The sequence below is a fragment of the Rhinolophus sinicus genome, chromosome 5, assembly GCF_057876585.1.
Source record: "Rhinolophus sinicus isolate RSI-liver-muscle chromosome 5, RSI-T2T, whole genome shotgun sequence".
NCBI classification, from domain to species: Eukaryota; Metazoa; Chordata; class Mammalia; order Chiroptera; family Rhinolophidae; genus Rhinolophus; species Rhinolophus sinicus.
The window spans coordinates 44,075,050-44,097,866 of NC_142505.1; the positions used below are offsets into that span (position 1 = coordinate 44,075,050).

General features: G+C 48.1%; 1 protein-coding gene across 5 annotated transcripts in view; it reads left to right on the forward strand.

Annotated features, from left to right (window-relative positions):
• Positions 1-22,817, forward strand: part of SRGAP3 (SLIT-ROBO Rho GTPase activating protein 3) — a 234,268-nt gene that overhangs the window by 117,022 nt on the left and 94,429 nt on the right. For all 5 annotated transcript variants that reach the window (XM_019748291.3, XM_019748293.3, XM_019748294.3 and 2 more), the window contains exon 3: positions 16,504-16,666. In XM_019748291.3, coding sequence (XP_019603850.2) covers positions 16,504-16,666 — 163 coding nt within the window. The remainder of the gene's footprint in view (positions 1-16,503; positions 16,667-22,817) is intronic.

Below are 22,817 nucleotides of genomic sequence, written 5' to 3' on the forward strand. Positions count from 1 at the left end.
TACAGTTCAGTGGTATTAAGGACGTTCACATTGTTGTGCTACCATCACCACCATCCACCTCAGAACTTTTTCACCTTCCCAACCTGAAACTCTGTCCCCATTAAAAATGAACTCCCCATTCCTCTCCCCGTAGCCCCTGGCAACTACTGTTCTACTTGCTGTCTCTACGAATCTGACTACTCTAGGGACCTCACATTAGTGGAACCATACAGTATCTATCTTTTTGTGCCTTATTTCACTAAGCAGATCCTCAAGGTCCATCCATGTTGTAGCATGTGACAGATTTCCTTCCTTTTTAAAGCTGAATAATATTACATTGTATGTACAGACCACGTTTTGTTTATTCATTCTCTGTCGATGGACACATAGGTTGCTTCCACCTTCCCCTCCGTAGTTTTGCTTTCCACTCTGGCCAGAGGGCGTGCTTCCTTTAAAGTCCCCTGAGCATCTTCCTTAGTCTGTGCCACCGCATTCGAATACTTACTTTTGTGCCTTCTCCTCTTGACGTGTGCAAATAAGAAATTGCTTTATTAAAGGGCAAAAATTCATTACTCCTTTGCAAATGCTGTGCTTATTTTTCTACCAAATCACATCTCTTTAAACTTGCACTGCAGAAGGAAGCTTCTATTAATAATTTCCTTCCAGGCACTGTCTACATCCTTTCACATACATAATCTCGTTTTCCTGATATATTTTTTGGGAGAAAATTTGTGTATGTTTTTTTTCCAAGTGATAAAAGTAAAAGGGTCATTGTATACAATTTAGAAATACATAAAGCTAGGAGAGAAAAAAAAAAAAATCACTCACAGTCCTGCCATTCAGAAGCAACCACTGCTCACATTTTGGTGGCTTTTCTTGCTTGTCTTTTAATAATAACAACAGCAGTGGTAATTCATTGCGTGTGTTAACTGAGCGCTTGCTTTGTGCCAGGCGGGTATTACTTCCTCATCTTAAAGATGAGGACCATGAAGCTCTGAGAAAGCAGCTTGTCCAAACCTGTCTGTGGACCCGTCAGTGGAAAGAGACAGCATTGAACCATCACTCTCATTCTCCCTCCTCACTCTGGGTGCAGCCTGGTGACAGCCATGGGGTCTGAACACCCCCTAAAACCACAGTCGCAGACTCATGTTCGGAAACCCAGTCTCTGGCTGAGCTGTCACTGGAGCCATCTGGGGCTGTGTGGTCAGGTTGGAGCCTCAGCTCCTGCCTCTCTCCTTCCTCTTTCATTTTCAATGTGGACATGGGGGAGAGGGGAAAGGCGGGGCACTGGGGAAGCTCGGGTGGGGGGTGTCCCCTGTTCCCTTGCATCACCTGTAACGAGCTTGGCCAACCCCTCATGTGTTCATTAACCGAGGCCACCAGATGGAACAGGAGCCCCAGCTGGCACTCGGGCCAAGCAGGCTGCTCGACATGGTATGAAAGTCTAATTAGGGTGTGGGCCAGGCCAGCGCAGCTGGTGTGAGCCCTCTGCACCATGCTAACGCAACGGCACAGCCCCCAGCGGCTTGGGAAGTGGGCGTCTCTAGGGGATGCCTGGACTTGCCCTCTGACCCCAGGGCCAACCAGCAATGACCCCTGCCTGCCTCTTTTTTGGAGCTCAGCACATAGGGTCTGCATCCTAGCTGTCCGCAGAGGCCTTGTCCTGCTGTCTTACGGGTACTTCATTGAAGGGTGTCCATCTGTCTGCTGGTAGTCTCTGAGCACTTGGAGGGCAGGACCCAGGTCTTGTCACTTTATTCCCACTGCGGTGGGCCCAGTGCCGGGCAGAGATGGGGTGCTTGTGAATGAGTGGGAGAAAGTGGGGGAGAAGAAGAGGAGGGACGGTATTTACTCAGTATATAAAGTCTACTTGGCAGAGAGGGAATTGATTTGCCCAAGAGCTCACAGTGGCAGAAGTGACATGGGAACCATCTTAGACTATCGGCTGCTATGATAAAGCAGCATGGACCCGGAGGCTTATAAACAGAAATCTATTTATCAGAGTTCTGGAGCTTGGCAGTCTCAGGTTAGGGTGCCAGCGTGGTTGGGTTGTGATGCAGGCCCTCTTTTGGCTTTTCGTCTAATCCTAATTACCCACCAGAGGCCCGCCCCCTAAAACCATCACATTGGGGGGAGGATTTCAACATATAACTTTTGGCGGGGATGCACGTTCAGTCTATAACCGGAACTCAGGTCTCTTGACTCTAAGTCCGGTGCCCCTCCTCTCACTCCGTGGGCCCCAGCTTCTCCCTACTCACCTAGATAATAATAAAAAAAACCCATTACAGTTGCCCAGGAGGTGCTGTGTCTAGGCTAGACTTACCTGTGTTGTGTTCTGTGTGGCACACGATTCAAAGAAAGGCTAAGATGATGGCTCTGAGGGTTACCTGGGGCATGTTGAATATTTAGAGGACAATGCCATCACGTGCTTCTTTCCTACCATCACAGATTTCTCTTCTAACCACATTTCTCTTCCAAAGCCCTCTGACACCTTTGCTGTCCTAGAATCCTGGTGATAAGCCAGGCACATAGAGAGGAGCCGGGGGTTTTATCTCACGCCAGCTGAGCACCCTGCCAGCGGAGTGGCTTATTTTACAAAGGACCCACAGTGAGCTGTTGAGTGAGAAAAGCCAGGGTTCCTGACTTCCTGCTCGGGCTCCTCTCTCCAGGAAGCCATGTTGGTCGTTCATTTATTTGAAATGAATGTATTGAGGACCTCTTATTTTCCTGGACTGTGCACTGTGCTAAAGACACAAAGATTTAGGAGACGCAGTCTCTGCTCTCAGATATTCTCTCTTCTCTCCAGAGGCGAGTACATGGCTTGGGGAACGCCCGTGGATGCTGGTGTGCCTGGGCAAGCACCCAATCCTTAGGGCTCTGCTCTTTGAACCCTGACCCCTGCTCGCTTGCTAGGCCTCAGCGTTTAGGTGTCACTTTCTCTCGTGCTTCCTCTGTGTGCCCCTAATATTCTGTACTTATTGATTTGCTTATTCGTCTAATATTTATTGAGCACCTGCTACGTGCCAGGCCCTGGTATAGTGGTAAACGAGATAGACTTGGTTCCTACCATGATGGAATTTAACATCTAGTGGAGGAGAGAGGTTAAGAATCAAACATTAAAAAACCAAAGCAAATGATTGCTAGGATGGAAATATAATGCAAAGTGTCCTGGTTATCTATTATGTGTAGCAGCAACACTCCCCAAACTTAATGTACACCATGATTTAGTGCGTCAGGAATTTGGACAGGGCTCAGCTGAGTGATTTTTCTGCTTTATGTGGCATCAATTGGGATTACTTAGTGATGTTCAGCTGTGGCCAGGGTGAGCCGGAAGGTCCGACACGGCTTGACCCATGTACCTGGCACTTTAGTGGGGACAGCTGGAAGGCTGGGCTCAGCTGGGTTGCCTTCCTCTCCATGTGACGTCAGGGCCTGTCTACCTGGCGCTTCATCTAGGTGTTAGACTTCAGACATGGTAGCTCAGAGCTGTGAGAGAACAATGGGGAAGCTGCAGTCTTCTTCAAGGCTAGGACGGAGCACGTCTTCTCAACCCTAGCTCAGCTTCAAGGGGACAGGAAATAAAGCCCTCCTGTCATGGGAGGTCTGCCAGGATTTGCAGCTCCCTGAAATCCTCTATCCTGAGCTAGAAGGCAGTCAGGGATGGCTCCTGGAGGCGGTGGCATTTAAGCAGAGCCCTGAGGGACGGGAAGGAGCAGTTGTGAGGGGCAGTGTGAGGGGAGAGACGCCGGTGGGGCTGGAACTGGTGATGAGGGCAGAGTAGGAAGTCACTGAGGCATCATATGTAGGGAGTAGCATGATCTGATTTAGATTTTTAAAAGATCACCCTGGATTGGAGGGGGCAAGAGTGGAGCTGAGGAGACCAGGGGGTGAGTGGGAGTGTCGCTGTCCAGGCAGCTGGTGACGATCACCTGACTGACGGCAGAGCAAGTGAGAAGGAGTGAACAGATGCTGGGAAATCTTTCAGAGGTGGAATTGGGGAAAAGAGAGGAATCAAAGGTGTCTTCCACTTCTGACTTGAGATGGAAGGAGTTGAGAAGGGAGGTGAGGCAAAAGCTGCCACCCTGTTTTCTTGTCTTTTGATAACCACTGGGCTATGAGCTTCAAGATGGCAGAAAGGGAGGCAGTTGACCTGGGGTCCCTAGCACCTAGCATCAGGTTTGATGTATGGCTGGTACTCACTAAATGTTTGTTGAATGAGTAAACGAAGGCCAAGTGGTAATTAGAGTTGCCCTGGGCTGGGAGTGGTGGGCAGCAGAGCAGGGGACATTTGTCTTCCGGTTACCTTAGGAGCTTGGTGAGGCCATTTGGGTGAAGGGTCACCCATGCCTGTGCCTGGTGCCTGGCTCAGTGTTGCTGAGAGGACAGAGCGTGGATTCCCTGACTGGGGCACAGGGACCACAGAAGCTGGAGCACTAGTTTACAAAGTGTGGTCCTGACCAAGCGTGGGCATCACTTGGGGCCTTGTTAGAAATGCAAAACCTGGGGCCTCCCTTACTGCTGAATGAGCAACTCGGGGGGTAGGGCCCAGCAATCTATATTTTAACAAGCTCTACAGGGTATTCATGTTTAAGAGTCACCCAGTATGATGATTGTCTAGATGACAAATTGTTACAACTCACCTTCAGGCCATGCTGGCCTCCTAGATCCCTCCTCTTCCCCAGCGTAAAACCCACGACCCACCACCCTTTTCCAGCCAGGCCTGACCTAGGCTTGGCTTGTCCTTTCCAAGGCCTGGAGCTGGGAGCCCTTCCTGAGGAGGTGTGGTGTGGAAGGACACACGGGGCCTGAGAGCTAGCTGCCGCTTGGGGAAGGAGGAAGTTCTCAAGCAAGCCCAGGAGTTCTAGGAAGCCAGAGTTTTCCTCGGGCTAAGGCTTTTCCTCGGGCTAAGGCTTTTCCTCCTTCAGAGCGGTGTTTTCTAAAACACCAATACTTTAAGATGTCTAGGAGAGAGAGAGAGAAAATATGCGTGAAGCTGGGAACAACTGCCCCTCTGGACCCCCTCTTAGAGATTCCCAGCACACGTTAGGATAAGGACGGCTCTGAGAAGTTTGGTGATAAATGAGCCTGCTGACATCTTTCTAAATGCTGTGTGACCACAGAATTCTCCCTCCCCCATAGTATTGATTACCATTTCCCCAACTAGCACTCCTTGTTTGAAAAGCTCTGTTCTAGACAAACGCTGGGCTCCCTCTGGGATGCTGGAGCTACAGGCAGTGCTCTGTATGTGAGGTGACAGAGCTCTTTCTTTCCGACTCCTCAGTTTTGATATCTCTGACCTTCCGGGGATATACCTGATAAAAATGCTCTCTCCAGAAGGCTAAGTTTTGGTTGCTGCTATTTGGACAGCTGGAAGGGGTGGGGAGAAGCAACAGGGAATTCTATTCAAATATGTTTAAATGGGCAAAACCAGAATTTGGAAAGAGCTGGGGGGTGCTTGGTTAGTTAATGAATAATGCTTAATATTTTATGCAACGGAGGTTTGGAGCATCTCTCAGCTTCACAGAGCAGTTGGGAGGGGAGATTCCAGTGAGCAACTAATTTGATCGCCGAGGAGACATTTTTTCTGGAGTGGGGGGAGGTGAAGCATCACAGACTTTTTTCAGAGGTAGCATTTCCTTACAAAGTTGCTATAATTTAGATTTAGCCTTTCAGGTAAATCCTAAGCAGAGAAGTACTTTTGTGGCTGGTAAATTGAGCCTATAAATGTGCAAAGGATTCAGAATGAGTTTCCTCAGAACGAGGTGGGGAAAATGGGGAAGGTTCTCCCGGAGGGTCTTGTGTCTCCATTCATAGCTATTACTATTACTATGACGACTGTCACACTAGTCATGACTTTCCAGTAATATTTCCCAGAGCCAGTAATTCCCCCACTACAGCGTGCAGTACCGCTCTTTCCTGATGGCTCAGTGTCTGCTGTGCAGGTTGCTTAATCTTTTGAATACTCTCACATCCACATTATTGCGTGCCAGCGGCTCTACGAGATGTTTTATATGCATTGTCTCGTTTAACCTTCATGGTAAACGTGGTGAACTTCGAGGCAGGTACTATCTCTGTATTTCTAGTTGAAAATGTTGAGATTTTGAGAAATTCAGTAATTTGTCCAGAGGGACACAGCTGGAGTAGGTTAAGTAGCAGAGCTAAGATTGGTTTATTTGGCTCCAAAATGCCAAACTGCTTCTAGCTACGTGACGTTGGGTGCGTGTCCCTTCACCTCTCTGGGCTGGGTTCGTGTTTCCTGAGAGCCACCCATCAGACCAGGCCACATCGTCCTTACGTGGGCATCAGGGCTTCCCTCCCCTCCTGCCGGTCAGCTCCTGCTCGTCCCACCATGGCCAGCTCGGGGCGCCTCTTCTGGGAAGCCCCAGCTATTGATTCCACGCGTGCAGTGATCTGTGTGTCATTCTCATGGCGCTCGGGGCAGATGAGCAAGGAATGTGCCAGCTCATAGGCCTGGTTTTCCCACTTCAGTCTGCCCGCTGCTTGAAGACAAGGGGCCATTTCTATTCTTTCTATCTATCTATCTATCTATCTATCATCTATCACCTATCATCTATCTGATATATAACAGAAGCTCTATCAAAGTTTTTTGAATGAATAACTGATTAAGACCAAGATATGACCAAATGCTTTCTTCAAATACATGAACGAAATAGACTTATTTTGTGCAGCTGCAGAAGGAAAGAAGTGAGGTCCAAAATAACATTTTCAGAGAAGCCGACTTCAACTCACCCTTGAGAACGTTCCAGTAGCCAGCGCTGTCCAGCCCAGCCAGGGCTGCCTTGGAAGGTGCGAATGGCTAATCTGTGGAGGTGTGTACTCAAAGGCACGGGGGTTTAGGAGCATCTGTCTATAAGGTGACGGACGCTCAGACTGGCTCAGGGCTCCTCAAAAAGAGGGCGGGATCACTGACAGCACGAACCATAAATATTAAATTACCTTTCAGTTCTCTTTCAGTTTTCGTGGTTGGCTCCAGGAGAAAGTCTCAGATTGGTGCTAGCATGTTGCTAATGCCTCTCTAATCCCACTTTTCACAAATTGAGGGGGTGTTAGCATCTGCCCAGGACTGAGTGATACTGTTTAGTTTTTTCTTGAACTTACTTTTTTAGTTACCTTCTATTTATGGCAAGTGATTTTTAAAAAATTTTATTTTAACATAGACTAGGGAAAATCCTTTATAAATAAATGCAGTTAAGTAAAAAAGGACAACCAGCAGGGACGTGTGATGGTAGGCAGGAATGGCAAAACTCCTGAAGCCAGCATGACACCTTCTCTGGGAAAGGGAATCTCTTGCATCGCAACCCTCTCCATCCTCCAACTTCTTTTTTTCATTGCTGGGAGGGATGTTAAGGCTGGAGGCTCAGCCTAGAGTGGTCTTTGCGATGGCTACAATCCCCTTTTCTCCTTCCAGTTTTTCCTTCTAGTCCTTTCTCAGATCCCACCCCAGGTTTCCTAGGATCCTCTGAGCCTATAATGAGCAACATCCAAAGTACTAACCAGGATGAGATTTATTTATGTACGATATGTGATATGTGCGTATACCTGTGATATGTGCATATCATTCAAATTTTATTCTAAAAAATGAAAACTCGATGTTGTAATAATGGAGATTTAAGCAAGCTGTAATATGCAAGGGTTTAGTTTTGACTCAATTCCATTAGGCAAATAGCATAATAATGATCTTTGAAGATCATACAGTACCTTATACTTTGCAAAGTGACTCTCCAGACTTGAGTTGCTTAAATCCACCCAAGAGTCCTGGCGGGGCTGGGGAGAGTTCGGGAAGGTATTATTCTCCCCACCTGACAGGCAAGGAACCTGAAGACCTGGCCTGGCTTAGGATCCCCTGCTGACCAGGGAAAGAATTAGGCAGAGGAACAATGGGTCAGGACCCTTCGTCTGCCTAGCACTGTACACACCGCATGGCCCACCCATTTTGCGGGCAGATATATTAAGGCAAAAGGGGCTTGCAGAAACAGAGAAGATGAGGTTGGCCTGGAGTTGCCTGGAGCAGAGATTTTCATTCTGGTACCAAGAATACATTCAGGAGGTTCAAGGGGAGCTCAGAGGAGATGCTGGACACCAGACCCAGGGCACTGTCACTTTGAGGTGTGGGGAGCAAATGAGTGAGGGAGTAATTCTGTCCCAGGGTGGAGGGGGAGTCACGGGACCATTCTCACTGGGCCTTGAAATACATGTAAGAGTTTGCAGGGGGAGAAAGTAGTAATGGGAGGAGGAAAAGCAACATTTCTAGAAAACCTACCATGGGCCATAGATTTACATACACCAGTCATTGGATTTTCCCAACAACCTAGTGAGGTGCTGGTGGTAATATAGTGATGATAATAACAATATTATGATATGTTGGGTTTGATGCTAAGCACATCCCATTAATTACTTCACTTAATCCTTAAAATGCCACTTTGAGGTAGGTGTTTATCAACCCCATTTTGTAGATAAGGAAAGAAAAGGTTTAACTAACTTCCTAAGTTCACCCAGATGGCAAGGGGCAGAACTGGTATTTGAACCCCAGCTTTGACTCCATAGCACCCCAGATGGGTAAGCAGAATCTGCTTCAGCCAGGCGACTCAGTGGAGGTAGTCCTTCCCCGTCAGAATTACTGTGCTTCAGGGCAGGCATCAGCCAAAGGCAGCTTCTAAGTCAGTGGATTTGAACCGGCAGGAAGGGGCTCTGCCGTGGGTAGGTTTCAACAGACACACGGATAAGGGCATTGCCACCAGTAAGTGTGAAGTCTCCATGAGCATGAGCACCTTCTAGAACTGAGAGAAGGTGAGTGTGGCCAGAGGGCAGAGGGACAGGGTGAGGGGTGGAGACAAGGCCAGAGAGGGTGCCTGCGCTGGGCCAGGAAGGGCAGGCTGAGATCTGGTGGGTACCGCGGTGCACAGGGCTGCTGTAACAAGCATCACACCTGGCGGCGTAAGCAGCAGAGATGTGTCTCCCAGTTCTGGAGGCTGGAAGTCTGAGATCAGGCTGCCGGTTCCTTCTGTGGTCTGTGAGGGTCTCTGTTCCAGGACTTTTCCCAGCTTCTGGTGGTTTGTTGGCAATCTTTGGTGTTCCTTGGCTTGTAGACACGTCACCCCGATCTCTGCCTTCATCTTCACATATCATTTTCCGTGTGTGTGTGTGTGTGTGTGTGTGTGTGTGTCCAAATTTCCCCTTTTTTTATAAGGACACTAATGTTGGATTAGCGTCCACTTGAATGACGTCATTTTTACTTGATTCCCTCTATAAAGACCTGAGTTCCCAATAAGGTCTCACTCTGAGGTCCTGAGGTTAGGACTCCAGCATGTGAATTTTTGGAGGACACAATTCACTCATAATGGGCTGCTACCCCAGGTGGATCAGGAGTAGAGATTACCCCCCGACCCCCTGCCAAAGGCCTAGTTCAAAGGCCTTTCCTATAGGGATTAGCTGAGATCCACAGGGTGTTCTGTCTAAACCACTCATTTAGTTAGATCTTCTCATCTAGTTACTTCTGGATGACAGCTTTTATGTGTCGCTCACGTCATCTCATCAGTTGCCATTGGCACATGTGGGGTTTGTTTCTTCACTTATTCTATAAGCCCCTTAAAGGCAGGAACAATCTCTTATATTTCCTGTATCCCTCCATAGCCCTTGGCAGAATCCAATTCTTTCATTCATTCATTCACTCACTCTGCTAGTATTTTTTGAGTATCTGCTATGTGCTAGTCACAGAGGATTAAAAAGATGGCTGGGTGTGCCTTAAGAAGGCTCACAATCTTGTAGATGAAATTAATACAAACCAAGAACTGTGGCTATTAGTCAGAACACCTTTAGCCGAAGTGACAGAAATACTTTAGACTGGTTTAAGCAAAAATGGTAGTAATGGGAGGAGGAGAAATTTAAAGGATCAAAAATTCTACTCAAAAAATGTAAAGGAATAAGAGTTGGTTGGTCTCAGGCATAGTTGGATCCAGGGGCTCAAAGGATGTCATCGGGACCTAGACTTGCTCTCTCCATCTCTTGGCAATTTCCTGTCTATATATGTGATTATTCGGTGGTCACCTGAGGCCCCCCCTGGACTGTAACGTCCATGAATGAGGGAGTGTGGCTGATTTTACTTACTACTGCCTGGCACAAAAGATGGCACTAAGTTAATATTTGTGGAATGAATGATTCCTGCTCCAGCTAGGGCAGTGAATTCCAAATCCTGCTTGGGACAGCTTAGGTAGCAAGAGGTTCACCACACCTTTTTGGCACTGGAACTAATTGAGGAGCATTCTTTCCTCCATTTTTCCACCAAAACACCTGAAGTTGCATCTCACTCTGTGGCCAGGATGGTGAATTGCTGGTCACAGGCTCACCATGGCTCAGGGATGATTCCTCAAAGGAGTGAGGGAGAGAGTGAGGGAGCGAGTGGTCAATTTTGCCGGAGGATGCACTGGGCTTTGAAGTACACATAAGAGTTTGCAACAGTGGCTTTGAAGAAAAAATGCATGGTGCACTCTTTCTACTGTGATTATTAGCAGTCATGGTATATTTGGTCAGGAGAGGACCTGCCTGAGAGCGAAGAAGTCTAGATTTCCTGAGAGAGGAAATCTAGATATTATTATAAAAAGAAAGGGGGAGAGATTCTGAGCAGGAAAGAGTAACAGATGTGTACTGTTATGCTCCGTGAGGAATGGGATCCTAGAGGAGTGAGGGAGTGCTTTTCAGAGGCAGCTTTGCTGGCAGCCACCCAAACAAGCCCAAAGTAAAACCCAAGAACGTTCTGGAAGGGAGCAGGAAGCCAGAGGCACGGACTCGGCGTCTTGAGAATGGTGTCAGCTGTAGCTGCTTGCCTCCCTCCCTGAGGGACCACGATCCCAGGGCAGTAGATTTGGATTTTTCTGCAATGTGGGGCTCTGCAGGCCTGGAAATGGGTTCTGTTTGCTAAGCAGAATTTTCCAGCCCCCAGCTGAGAAGCTGGAGAAGCTGTCTCACTGCTAATTTCATTTTCCTATCTCACCAGCTTGGCAAGGCTTTCACTGCTCTAGCTGCAGTCTCTTGGAGCCTCAGACCCAGCTCCCCTAGCCAAAGAAAGAAAGCTGTGATTCACCAGAAATTTTCATTGCTATTTTCTGGCAAAAAAAAAAAAAAAAAATTATATATGTATGAAAATTCTCACATTATGCCTTAGCTCAGCAGCTTCTACCTGCTGTGTAGATGCTGGGATGTTAGATTGGAAAAGTAGAAAGCCTGCTCAAGACATGCCTCAGAGGAGAGAGCGCAGGTCCAGGTTCAATTTGACGTTCTCCTAAAGTACAGCTGCTACAGGCAAAAATGGCTGATAGCATGGAGAGCCGGCTCTCAGGTCCAAGGGGCCCCACTTTCAAAAGGGACAAGTAACCAAACCCCTGAAAAGGGAAGGGCAAAACCGAAGGTTCTCAAAGGCCAATGTCCAGCTCTGCCATCTATGGCCCGGGTGCTTCTTTCCGTGGTCCCAGAACAATCCAGGTGGCCAACAGGACGGTGACCGTGTGCTGGCCGGAGCCTGCAAAACCCTGCACCTGCCCCCTCCTCTGCCTTGCTTCTTCCTGGGCTCCTACCACACTGGTCTTTATTCAGTTCCTTCAATGCACCAAGCTCCCTGCTCCCCAGTGAGCCTTTGCCCATTCTGTTCCCTCTGCCTGGGACCCTCTCCTCCCGAGTCCACTCTCCTAACCCTCTTCACCTACCTCACTCCAACTGTTCCTTTAGGGACTAGCCGAAAGAGCCCTTCCTCAGGGACACTTTAGTGACCTGTGAAATCAGGCCAGGCTCCCTTGTTACAGGGCCTCAGGGCACCATGCTCTCCTCTCTAGCACTTTCTGCGGTTGTAACTTCACACACATTTGCTGGACTCTGATGGTTATCATCTCCCCCACTAGACTGTGAGCTTTATGTCGGCTCTAGCCCAGGTACTGCCATCTGGATGGCCCAGAAGCTCTTTAGACTTGTCTTATTCAAATAGAGCTCATTGTCTTCCCTCCCTGCTCTCTGCTGACCTGCTCCTCATCTCGGTAAATGCCCCCTGTTCTCCCAGGGCTCAACCTGGATACCTTGGGAGTGGTCTTGTAGGTCTTTTCCTCCCTCCCAACCCCAATCCCGCCTAGTATTTCTCGGATCGCTCACCTTCTCTCATCCTCCTTGAGTCTGTCCTCCTGATGGTAGCCAGAGTGAAAGTTTGAAAATGCAATTTCACCCTTTCACTCCCCTACTCCGAACCCTTCTATGGCTCCCTGCCAACCTCAGGATGAAGCTCAAATTCTCTGATGGGACTCAAAGGCCCTGGGTTATGTGGCCTCTGCCTAGTTCTCCAGCCTCTTTATCTCTCACCCCCCTCACAACACCACGCTCAAGCCCCCCTCAGCTATGCTCAGCTCACCCACATGCTGTCTCCGCCTCCCTCTGGGCCTTTGTTCATCCCATGTCTCCACGTAGAAAACTGCCCTATCAAACTCCATTCCAGCCTTTAGTTCTCAGTCTAGGATATACTTCCTCCAGGAAGCCGTCGTGTTCACCTCACCACTACCTCCTCTGCTCCTTCTCATCACTATGTTTATGAGTCTGTGTCATCATCTTCTGTTTCCTTGTGTATCTCCCTTCCTCGAGTGGAAGGCTGAGGGAAGCAGGGTCTTGCCCGCTCTGATTGCTGCTGCATCCATAGTGCCGAGCTGTGCCTGGCACATGTACACAGACAGATGGTGCATGAGTGAAAGCCAGAATGAACCAAGACCTTCATCTTTCCAGCAGCTGCTCACTGTGGCTTGACAAGTCCTTGGTTGCTCTCCGGTACCTTTCTCCTCCTTGCCTCCTCCTGTAATTCCACCTAAGGCCGCATTGCCTCCTTCCCACAGCTTCCCATAAGGAAAGCGCTGATCTTTCTGCTCTTTCTCGTATCTAATCTCCCTGACCAGGTGACCTAGTTAATGACCTCCAAGCCATGCCAGCACTTCTGCACCCTTTCAAGCTCTCCCTCCCCTCGAAACTCACCTTCTGGCTGTGATTTCCATAAATTTTGCACATTTAATTCTCGTATGCTGTTCAATTCTTGCATCCCAGGCTGAGTTAAGCCCCTGAAGTAATTTAGGTAACAGCTCAATTATCTCATCTCTCTTTTACTCTAGTCTTTCCATTTCCATCGCCACCTAGGAAGCAGTGAAAAGTGGGATGTGGAAAGTATTTTCTACCCAAGCCTTCTTCTCTCCTTGCAGTTCTTTTTTCGGTTCATGTCATCAACATCTAGTCGCCTGAGAGCTGAACCTCAGAATCACCATCCACCCCTCCTTTCTCCCTCCTACTCTCTACTTCCAGGATGTCTCCAAGTCATCTGCTCTCCTGTTGAGGAGTCTCTCAAGTCCAGCCTTCCCTGGATGCTACCCAGGCCCTCGATATCTGTATTCTCCTGGAATAAGGTCACCTCCTGACTAGTTCTTCTGTCTCCAGCCCCATGCCTGTCCTACATCCATCCACGCATCAACCATCTACTCATTTACTTACCCATCCAGCCCCCCATCCATCCACCAGCCATCAATCCACCCTCCATTTTTTCCTCAATGATCTTTCTAAGACACACGTTGGTTAGCTCATACCTCTGCTTAAATGACTTCCATTACTCCCTACTGCCTATAGCAGGCATTCTTAACCCTGGATGCACATTAGAATGTTCTAGAGAGTTCTTAAAAAATACGAATACCAAGGCTCAACCCCCAGCGATTCTGACTTTATTGGTCTTGGATGGGGCTTGGGGCTTGCTGTTTTCTAAAAGCTCCCCAGGTGAGTCTAGTGTGCAACCCAGATGGAGAACTGTGTGGCCTAGAGGATAAAGTCCCAGCTAATTAGCCTGGCATTCAATGTCCCCACCCCCCAATCGATTCCTTCACTGTCTCCCAGGCCTCATGCCCTACCAATTTTCCCCTACCACATTGGAATTCTCGCTCTACTAAATTACTTCTGTCTTTGCATTCACGGTTCCTTCTGCCTGCAATTCCACCTTCCTCTGCGCTTCTGCCTATTTGGAAAACTCCTACCCATTCTTCAAGACCCAGACGAATGTGATTTTTCTTTATGCATCTCTCTGCCATAGTGTCTCCTAGGTGTCGTCTCCTACGTTGCTGGGCACTAGATGTGACTAACACAGAAATGGTCCCTGCTCTGAAAGAACTTACAGTAGTAGGGTGAGGAGTGGGGGAGGGAACTCCTTAAAGCAGACATTCTCAAACTTGACCATGCATCAGAACCGCCTGGAGGGCTGGTTAAAAGACAGCTTCTGGGCCCAAACCCAGGGTTTCTTATGAAGTGGTCAGGGGTGGCCCTGCATTCCAAGCAGTTCCCAGGTGACGCTGACACTGCTGGCCTGGGACCCCACTTTGCTGTGCCTTAGAGTCCGGTCACACGCATGCTCTCTGGGGAGGTGTCATTTAACCTGAGACCCAGAGGAAGAGAAGGAGGCAGTCCCGAGAAGAGCAGGGGCGACCCCATTCCAGATGGAGGGAGTAGTGTGAGTGAAGGCCCCAGGTGGGAAAGAGCCTGGTGTGAAAGCAGAAGGGGCAGTGAGTCTGGGACGTGGTGGGCACAGGAGGAGTGCAGGGCCTTCTCCACCTTCTCACGCAGAACTGATGCTTTGTCAGCTTCCACTGTAATCCTTCTCTCCCGCCTCAGCCCCTTGACAAGGAGCCCCTCCAAGGCAGGTCTGTGTCACGGATCCCCAGAGCCCACCTGAGACCTGACACGGAGTAAATGCTGAGGGATTCGGGCTGGGTGGTTGAATTTTAGTGTTCTGGCCTTTTCTCTAGGTTATAAGCAAGGGAGAAATCGGTTTGTTTTTCCTAGGCAGCATGTCGCCTCCCTTTTCCTTAGAGAGTTTCTAATATATCTGCCTCTAAACCAAATTCCCTTCTCCCAAATTCCTGCTACCTAGACAGATTTTTAGTCTATTTGGTGACAGAAAGGAAATTTCTCTAAGTCAAGCAGCCTTCCTCACCTCTCTTTCCCAAGCCCAGGGTTTGGGTGGGGTGAGGGCGTGGGGGTGCTGTGGGTGCCCGGAGGCCCTCAGGGCTGCACCCCCCGGCACGTCCACGTGGCTTTCAGGGGATGATGCTGCGTAGTGAGAGCCAGCAGAATTCCCTTCTTCAGAAACACTGACAGTGGGAGGCTGAGAGGTAACTATGGCCAGCTCTCAGAGATGACCTGACTACCCTTAGGGCACGGGAGGCAAGGCAGGCCTGGGGGACCTGGAGCCGACCACCCTCAGGTGGAGGATGGGCCTCTCCCCCCACATCCTGCCTTTCCAACGTCTCCTTACTGCCCTGGAAAGCAGAGTAAGGGAAGAGTCAGGGTTAGAGGGCAAGATGGCCGCTTGGCATTGTGGGTTTGATTTTGGTTTCGAATTGCCCTTCCCTCTTTCTTCCTGGAGAACAGGACACACCCTTTATTGAGGCTAACAGAGGGGTCTTTGGTAAAGTATAGACAAGAGAGGTATTCCCCCGTTTCATTTTTTGGAAACAGCCCATTTCCCAAGCTCTCACACTTCAGGGTGAATCTGAGTCTCCTGGAGGGCTTGTTAAAACCCAGATTGCCAGGCTCACCGTAGAGTTTCTGATTCAGCAGTTCTGGAGTGGGGCTCAAGAATCTGCGTATCTTTCTTTTCTTTTTTTTTACTTAAAGTTTATTGGGTGACAATTGATAAAGTTACATAGATTTCAGCTGTACAATTCTGTAATCCATCATCTATATCTCACATTGTGTGTTCATCACCCAGAGTCAGTGCTCTTTCCATCACCATATGTTGGAGAGAATCTGCATTTCTACAAGATTCAGGTGATGCTGCTGCTGCTAGTCTGAGGAGCACATTTTGAGAGCCCCTGTTTTAGCATAATGTCCAGCGAGAAGATACTAAGAATCCATCAGTCATTACAGGACAAAGCTTTATTTGTCTTATGTGTACTTTACTCAAAGCAGCTTTCCTTAACCCCTCTTCCGAAATACCAAACGTGAAACCCTTCAGGCCTGCAGCTGGAGGGGTGAAGGCATGGGTTTCCAGGAGGCTGAGAGACAGAAACTGACCCTGGGGGTGTACAAAGGGTTAAGAGCCTGAGGGGAGCCCAGAAGTTGGGAGAGGCAGGGAAAGGGAAGGGAAGGGTCCCCTTTTTGTTCTTTTCAATGTGTAGTTATAGAACTCAGAAAAATATTTCAAACACAATTGGTTTAGTATTTCTTAGCCCCAGGAAAAGCAGCTTCTTCCCAGAAGGGAGAGATGCAGGTAGCAAATGGGATGGGACCTAGAGCGCCTGGCCTGGGTGTGGGCCCCAGCCCAGCTCTGTGACCTTGGGAGGATCACTTCAGTTCTCCTAGCGTCTGTTCCCCAGCTGTAAACGTCTTAGAATAAAACTCAGCTTGAAAGGGCCCCGTGAGGGTCAAAAGAGCCATGGTGAGTGACACTGTAGAACACTGTCTGGATGGCAGTTCCAGTGAAGCCAACCCGCGCTGTCTTGGTTTCCACAGGAAGGACCAGTACCTCCTCTCACCCGTGAACTGCTGGTATCTGGTCCTGAATCAGACCAGGCGGGAGAGCCGAGACCATGCCACCCTCAATGACATCTTCATGAACAATGTCATCGTCCGCCTCTCCCAGATCAGTGAGGATGTCATCAGACTCTTCAAAAAGGTGGGCAAGCAGGCCATCTGATCTGCCCGGGTCTCTGCCCCAGGCTGCCCATGGCAACACTATGCCAGCCAGGATGGAATGTGGCTTGGGGACCTGGAACCAGGAGGGCAGGTGTGTTGAAGGGTGCAAGGGGTCAGGGCTAGACTTGGCATCGCAGGCCCTGAGTTTGAATCCTGGGTATGGATGGGGGTCTCAGCCACTTTAGCAACCACCACAAAAATAAAAACCTGTGCATGATTGGGTTGGTAGTATACATTCATTGTATGAAATTTGGGAAAACAGACATGAGCACACGCATAAAAATTAAAATCACTTGCAAGGTTGTCTATTGCTCAGCAGTATTTACTTTGGGGTCATAGGTATTTCTTTATATGTACATATGCAAATACATTTTCTGTGAGTGCTCATATGTATACATTTTCCAGTTTACATATGCACTTTCCCCAAACGAGATCAGACAGCATGTATGATTTTACTATCTGCTTATACCACCTGAAAAATTATATAACACTTTATTACAGAATTTTCGCATGTCAATAAGTACATTTCTTTTCTTGTTTCTTTTTTTAAATTAAATATATCGGAGTGACAATAGTTAGTAAAATTACATAGGTTTCAAGTGTCCAATTCTATTTCTATAATACTTTTGAATGATTACATAGTTTTACATTATACAGATGCAATCTAATTTATTTAACCAATCTCTTATTGTCGAACACTTAGGTTAGTCCATTCTTTTACTCTTATAAATAATACTGCTATGAGCAAGGTTGTATATACACCTTTGTCACATTCACTGCTATTTCCTTAGGTTTCTGCAATGGGAATTTTGGAGGGCAAAGTTTGCTTATTTTTAAGTCTTTTAACAGTCTGCTCGGTTGCTTTCTGAAAGGTTTTACCCATATAAATGCCCTGAAGCCGAGTGTGGAGGGAGCAGTTACATTCTATGCTGCTGAGGTCTCTGTATCCCAAGTCCTTTGCACATTGCCTGGCAAACACTAGGTCCCGCATAAGTGTCTGTGGAACCGAACTCCCTTCTGTGAACTTCAGTCAGTTTCCTCCTCTGTAAAGTGGGCAAGTCAGTAGCCTCTGTGGGTTCCATCCTCTTTGTCTCGCAAATGGGGCTAAGATCCACTACTTCCCAGTGGCTGTGTGAGGGTTAACTGAGATGGTGTATGTGAAGGAGGGAAGTGTTACTGGGAAGTGCTTAGGGTATGGTCTTTGGGTCCAAAATTCTTGAAATTCCTGGGTTCATAATCCTGGTTCCATCGTTAGCTTTCCATCATTAGTCTTGTTCCTTAAACTCACTGAGCCTTAGCTTTCTCATTTGTGGGATGCGGATAGAAATACCCACAAGGCAGTTGGGAGGGTTACAAGGGCTGTTCACCCCAAGGAAAGCAAGGAGAATAGCACCTGGCACTGAGTAAGTGCTCAGGAAAGCTGGCTCTCGTCCTACCAAGGTAAGAGACTCTTACTACTAAAATAATCCATGGCGTCTGTTCTAGTCAGGTGCCCATTGTAGGGATTAGGCAACCTGGGATGGCTAGAAAGAAGCACAGGGAAGAGGACGAGCTGATTTGAAATATAATGATCTCTCCATGGTCTGTCTGTGGATTGTCCACTCTGAGGGTGACGTCTATAGCAAAACTGTAATTGCACACTGGTTCCTTCCCTTCACACAAGATGCGCTGGTCTCGTCCTGGGGCCATGTTTACCAAACATAGTCTAAGATTACTATCTCCATAAGGAAACATAATTAGGAAGGTAAATACAGTGCAATTAAAAAAAACCAAACACACCACACAGTGCTTTGCAGAGTCAAACTGAAGTGACTCTGGGTCCCTTGGTCCCATCATAAGCCTCTGCCTGCTGCTGCTGTCACGTCAGTTTTCCTGGGTGGGAGTGACTCACAGAAAAAAGGTCATCCAAGCCTTTAGGAAATGAAGGGTCTTTTTCCTGAGCTGAGCCTGGGGACAAGTGAGATAAATCTTTTCAGTTCTCATTTAGGCTGACAGCAGCCTCACTTGTGATGGAGGTTAACAGGGTGGAAAATAATGAAAAAATGTCTACAGCTGAGCTCCTGGCTGCCTTGTTACCGGGCCTGTGCCTGTGGAACAAAGGAAATGAACCAGCCCCTGTGGGCCGGGAGAGAGATGGGGGCCGGGCCTGGCTGGATGATTTAGCATAGCGCGGCCCTTTTGGGTCACATCAGTTGTAGATAATCTCGGCACTGAGGCTGCACCCCTTAACTAACCATAATTTCCGCAGTCCTCAAAATTCCTGTGGGGGCTGGTCTCTGGTCAGGCTGGGGAACGGGCTTCTCGCTCACTCGTTTTATAGATGAGGAGGTAAAGCCTGAGAAGCTGCAAGGAGCCCCCGGACTTGGCAACTTTGGGCCCATTGTCATAACCAGCAGGAGGCAGTGTGGCTGGGCTTTTGGAGTCAGTCTCAGAGCCTCTCACTGACAGTGTGATTCTGGGCAAGTCTCTGTGAGCCTCAGTTTTCTCATCTGGGAGATGGAGACGGTGACAATGCATCTGTCAGGGGCCTGCTTTAAAGAGTAGATGTAGGTCAAATGGCCAGCACAGGCCTGGCATCCAGTAGGTGCTCATTAAATAGTGACTTGCCAGTGATCCCAGAGAACGGAGCGCCCACCTCGTTCCTGAGACAGGGTCCTAGTACTTGAGGGGGATGTTCCTGCACCACCCTGCCATGTCATGCTCTGGCAACGCGTCTGCAGGATGTGGGAGCAGCTTCCAGGCCAGGTGCCATTCCTGGGCTTGCGTCTGGGGTAGCTGCTGTGACTGCCAGCTTCTCACTTAATAAGTTACCTTTTCATGATTCTTTGTTTCCCCTTTTGCATTGGAATCTATTCTTATGACTAGAGGTAGTACTTCAAATTCCAGAAGCTATTTTAGGATTTGTCTGGGCAAATGGGCTTATGCATGCAGGTAGCCCTTGTTAAGTATGAGGTGTGGATCCACCATAGCAGAATGGAATTGGATAAGGCCTTAGAGCCCATTGTATGGATCAGAGCTCTGTGGTTGCAAACAACAGAAACCCAGATCAACCGGCTAGAGGGAAGAAAGGGAACTTACCAGCTCTCTGGAGCCAAGCCTGGCTTCAGGCATGGGGCACTTTAAGGGCACAAAGGAATTCAGTCTCTCTGCAGCTCTGCTCCAATTTCCCCACTTTTGTGGGGAGGGGGCAGTGAAGGGCTCTTTTGTAGTCAGTCTCTCTCCATGTGATGACCACATGGCTCCTGGAAGCTCCAGGCTTACATCTCACCTGCTTCAAGTTCAGTGGAAAGTGAGAGCTCCCTTTCCCCAGAGTTGGGTCGTATGGGCTCTGATTTGCCCATTGTGGGTCACATGAACACCCCTGATTGGGCACCTGTGGCCAGGGGCTGCAGTGTGGACTGACTAGGCCTGGGAAACCGCCCCCCCTCCACTGAAGCCGGGTGTACAACTCCATCTGACACATGGGACAGAGAATGGGTGAGGGGTGGTTCCGCAGGAAAACCTGGGGAGCTCTTACAAGAAGAAGGGTGAAATAAATCAACAAATGTGCACTAGGCTTTCTGTTCCAGCCCTTTTGTCATCCTCTGTAGGAGTGATCCTCCCTCTGCTAGATCACCTTCAATACATGGCATTCACTACCTCTCAGGACAGCTCATTCCTCTTTAGAGAATTCTCCCCAGTGTCGAGATGAAATCATACAGTGTCCCACTCACAGAGCCTGGTCACACCCTTGAGGACAACATAGCTCAAGTCACATGGCAATCTGTTAATTGCTCAAAGACAGAAATCATGATGACCCTCCCAGGTCTTCCCCTCCTCTGGGTAAATGGTCCAGGTTCCTTCACGTGTCCCCGTGGTCTGGCTTTGTGTTTCCTCCCCACCTAAGTCACTTCCTGGGTCTGTCTCTGGGTCTTCTCTGACCCACAGAAGTTAATATTCAGGACCATTCAGGGAGGTCTGACCAGCTAAGAGTAGAGCAGGGCTACATGACTATTTATTTCTAATATTGAAGTCTGTGAATGCATTTCATTTTCTCATGAGCGTCTCATCACTCTGAACTCTCAGCTCAAATCCCTAGGTATTTTTGTACCAACTGTTTTTAAATCTACACTATGAATTCTGCACTTATGTTTCTTTATACTTGCCCCTTTAAAACTTTATTTTCTCAGATTCTGGTCAAGTGGGATCTGTGTCCTTATTTAAAGTGGTTTTTCAAGCAACAATAGGGTAACTTTCCCAAGAGGTTGTAATTCTTCCTCTGTGGGAAAAGCCTGTTGTGTTACTTCTCCGTGCCTTCCTCTGTGGTGTTACCTTCTTCTAAATGTCAATTTTTTGGTCCTGTGTTTGATTTTTCTCTACCTTCTTAGTGGAGAGGTGGAAAGTGGGGCAGAGAACTCAGAATGAGATAGAGTGAAGGTGACCTTTGAGTTGGGTGTTGAAGGATGAAGAGGAGTCTGCCAAGTAGGGAAAGGCAGTTGGGGAGTTCAGTGTTAGGAGAAAGGCAAGAGCATTGTGGGTACTCTTGGATGGAGGTCCAAGGCAGCTCAGAATGGAGGCTGCAAAATGGTGGTCCACAGCTGAATTTGGTTCCCAAGGGTAACCTGCTCGGCCCTCACTATGTTAAGAAAATTAAATCAACATTTTAAATTGGGGGATTTCACAGAGAAATCAGGATTTTGTGTTTCTCTTGAAAACTCAGAAGCTCTGCCAGTACTAGATCCACGTGGGTTCATACTTGGCAGTAGTTGGCTGGAACTAAGTAGCTACTGCCCCATTTAGTCAGGGCACACTCTCCACTGCCCCATGGTCCCTGCTATTGGCCAGTATAGGGCACCTATTTGGCTCTTTTATTTTGCCTCCCTGGTCCTTTACATATTTGAGTTTGTGGCCTCATCTTTTTTTTTCTTTTTTTTTAATTTATTGGGGTGACAATTGTTAGTAAAATTACATAGATTTCAGGTGTACAATTCTGTATTACATCATCTATAAATCCCAGTGTGTGTTCACCACCCAGAGTCAGTTCTCCTTCCATCACCATATATTTGATCCCCCTTACCCTCATCTCCCACCCCCCGCCCCCCTTACCCTCTGGTAACCACTAAACTATTATCTGTGTCTAAGAGTTTTTGTTTCTCATTTGTTTGTCTTGTTCTTTTGTTGTTTTTGATTTATATACCACATATCAGTGAAATCATATGGTTCTCTGCTTTTTCTGTCTGACTTATTTTGCTTAGCATTATACTCTCAGTGGCCTCATCTTTAAACATTATCTACCAGAGATTGGTTTGTAAGAGGTTAGTTTCCAGAATCACCTGGAGGGCTTGTTAAACTTGCATTGTGGGGCCCTGCCCCCATGGTTTCTGATTCAGTAGGTTGGAGTGAAGCCTGAGAATCTGCATTTCTAACAAGTTCTCAAATGAGGTTGAAGCTGCTGGTCTGGGGACCGCATGTGGAGTCCAACCTCCTTGTTTTCCAGGTGAGGAAACTGAGGCCCCCTCCCTCTGGTAAGTGCAGAATCTGGCCCCAAACGCAGGTTTTTGACTCCAGGTCTGGTGCTGAGTCTCATACCCCCTGTGGTGTTCTATCTGCATCCTGCTTGCTTTCCCTTCTCTCCCCAACCATTTCTGAGACTGGGCACTGAAGCCCATTTCATTTCCAGCCTCAGCTTTTTTAACAATAGCCACCCATTATGCTATGCTCTGAGGCCTGCAGAATTTAATTACTTGCTGAGTAGGGAAGTGAATTTGATTGTTGGAAGCTGTGGTGTTCTGGAGGAAGCACTAATGAGGAAAGACTCTTAGCAGAGAAGAGAGGGCATTTGGGGGGCTTGTGTTTGAAAGCAGCCATTCACTGTGTGGCAATAAAGGCCTGGTCGTCAGTGAGCTTTTTCGTTCCCGCCTCGAAGATGTCTGTCACATTTCATAAATAAATCAGGGCTTTTGTGTGCAATAATTGCTTTGCTTTGTAACCAAGATCAAAAGCACCAATGGCCTTGGATTCAAAGCCAAGTTTATTTTTTATTATTGGGTTGAAGGAGAGAGTGAGAGTTTGCATGCTGGAGGGTCCAGCTATGAGGCCTGAATGGAGAGAGACGGAGCAACATGGGCAAACTGCCAAGCATGAGGGACCTT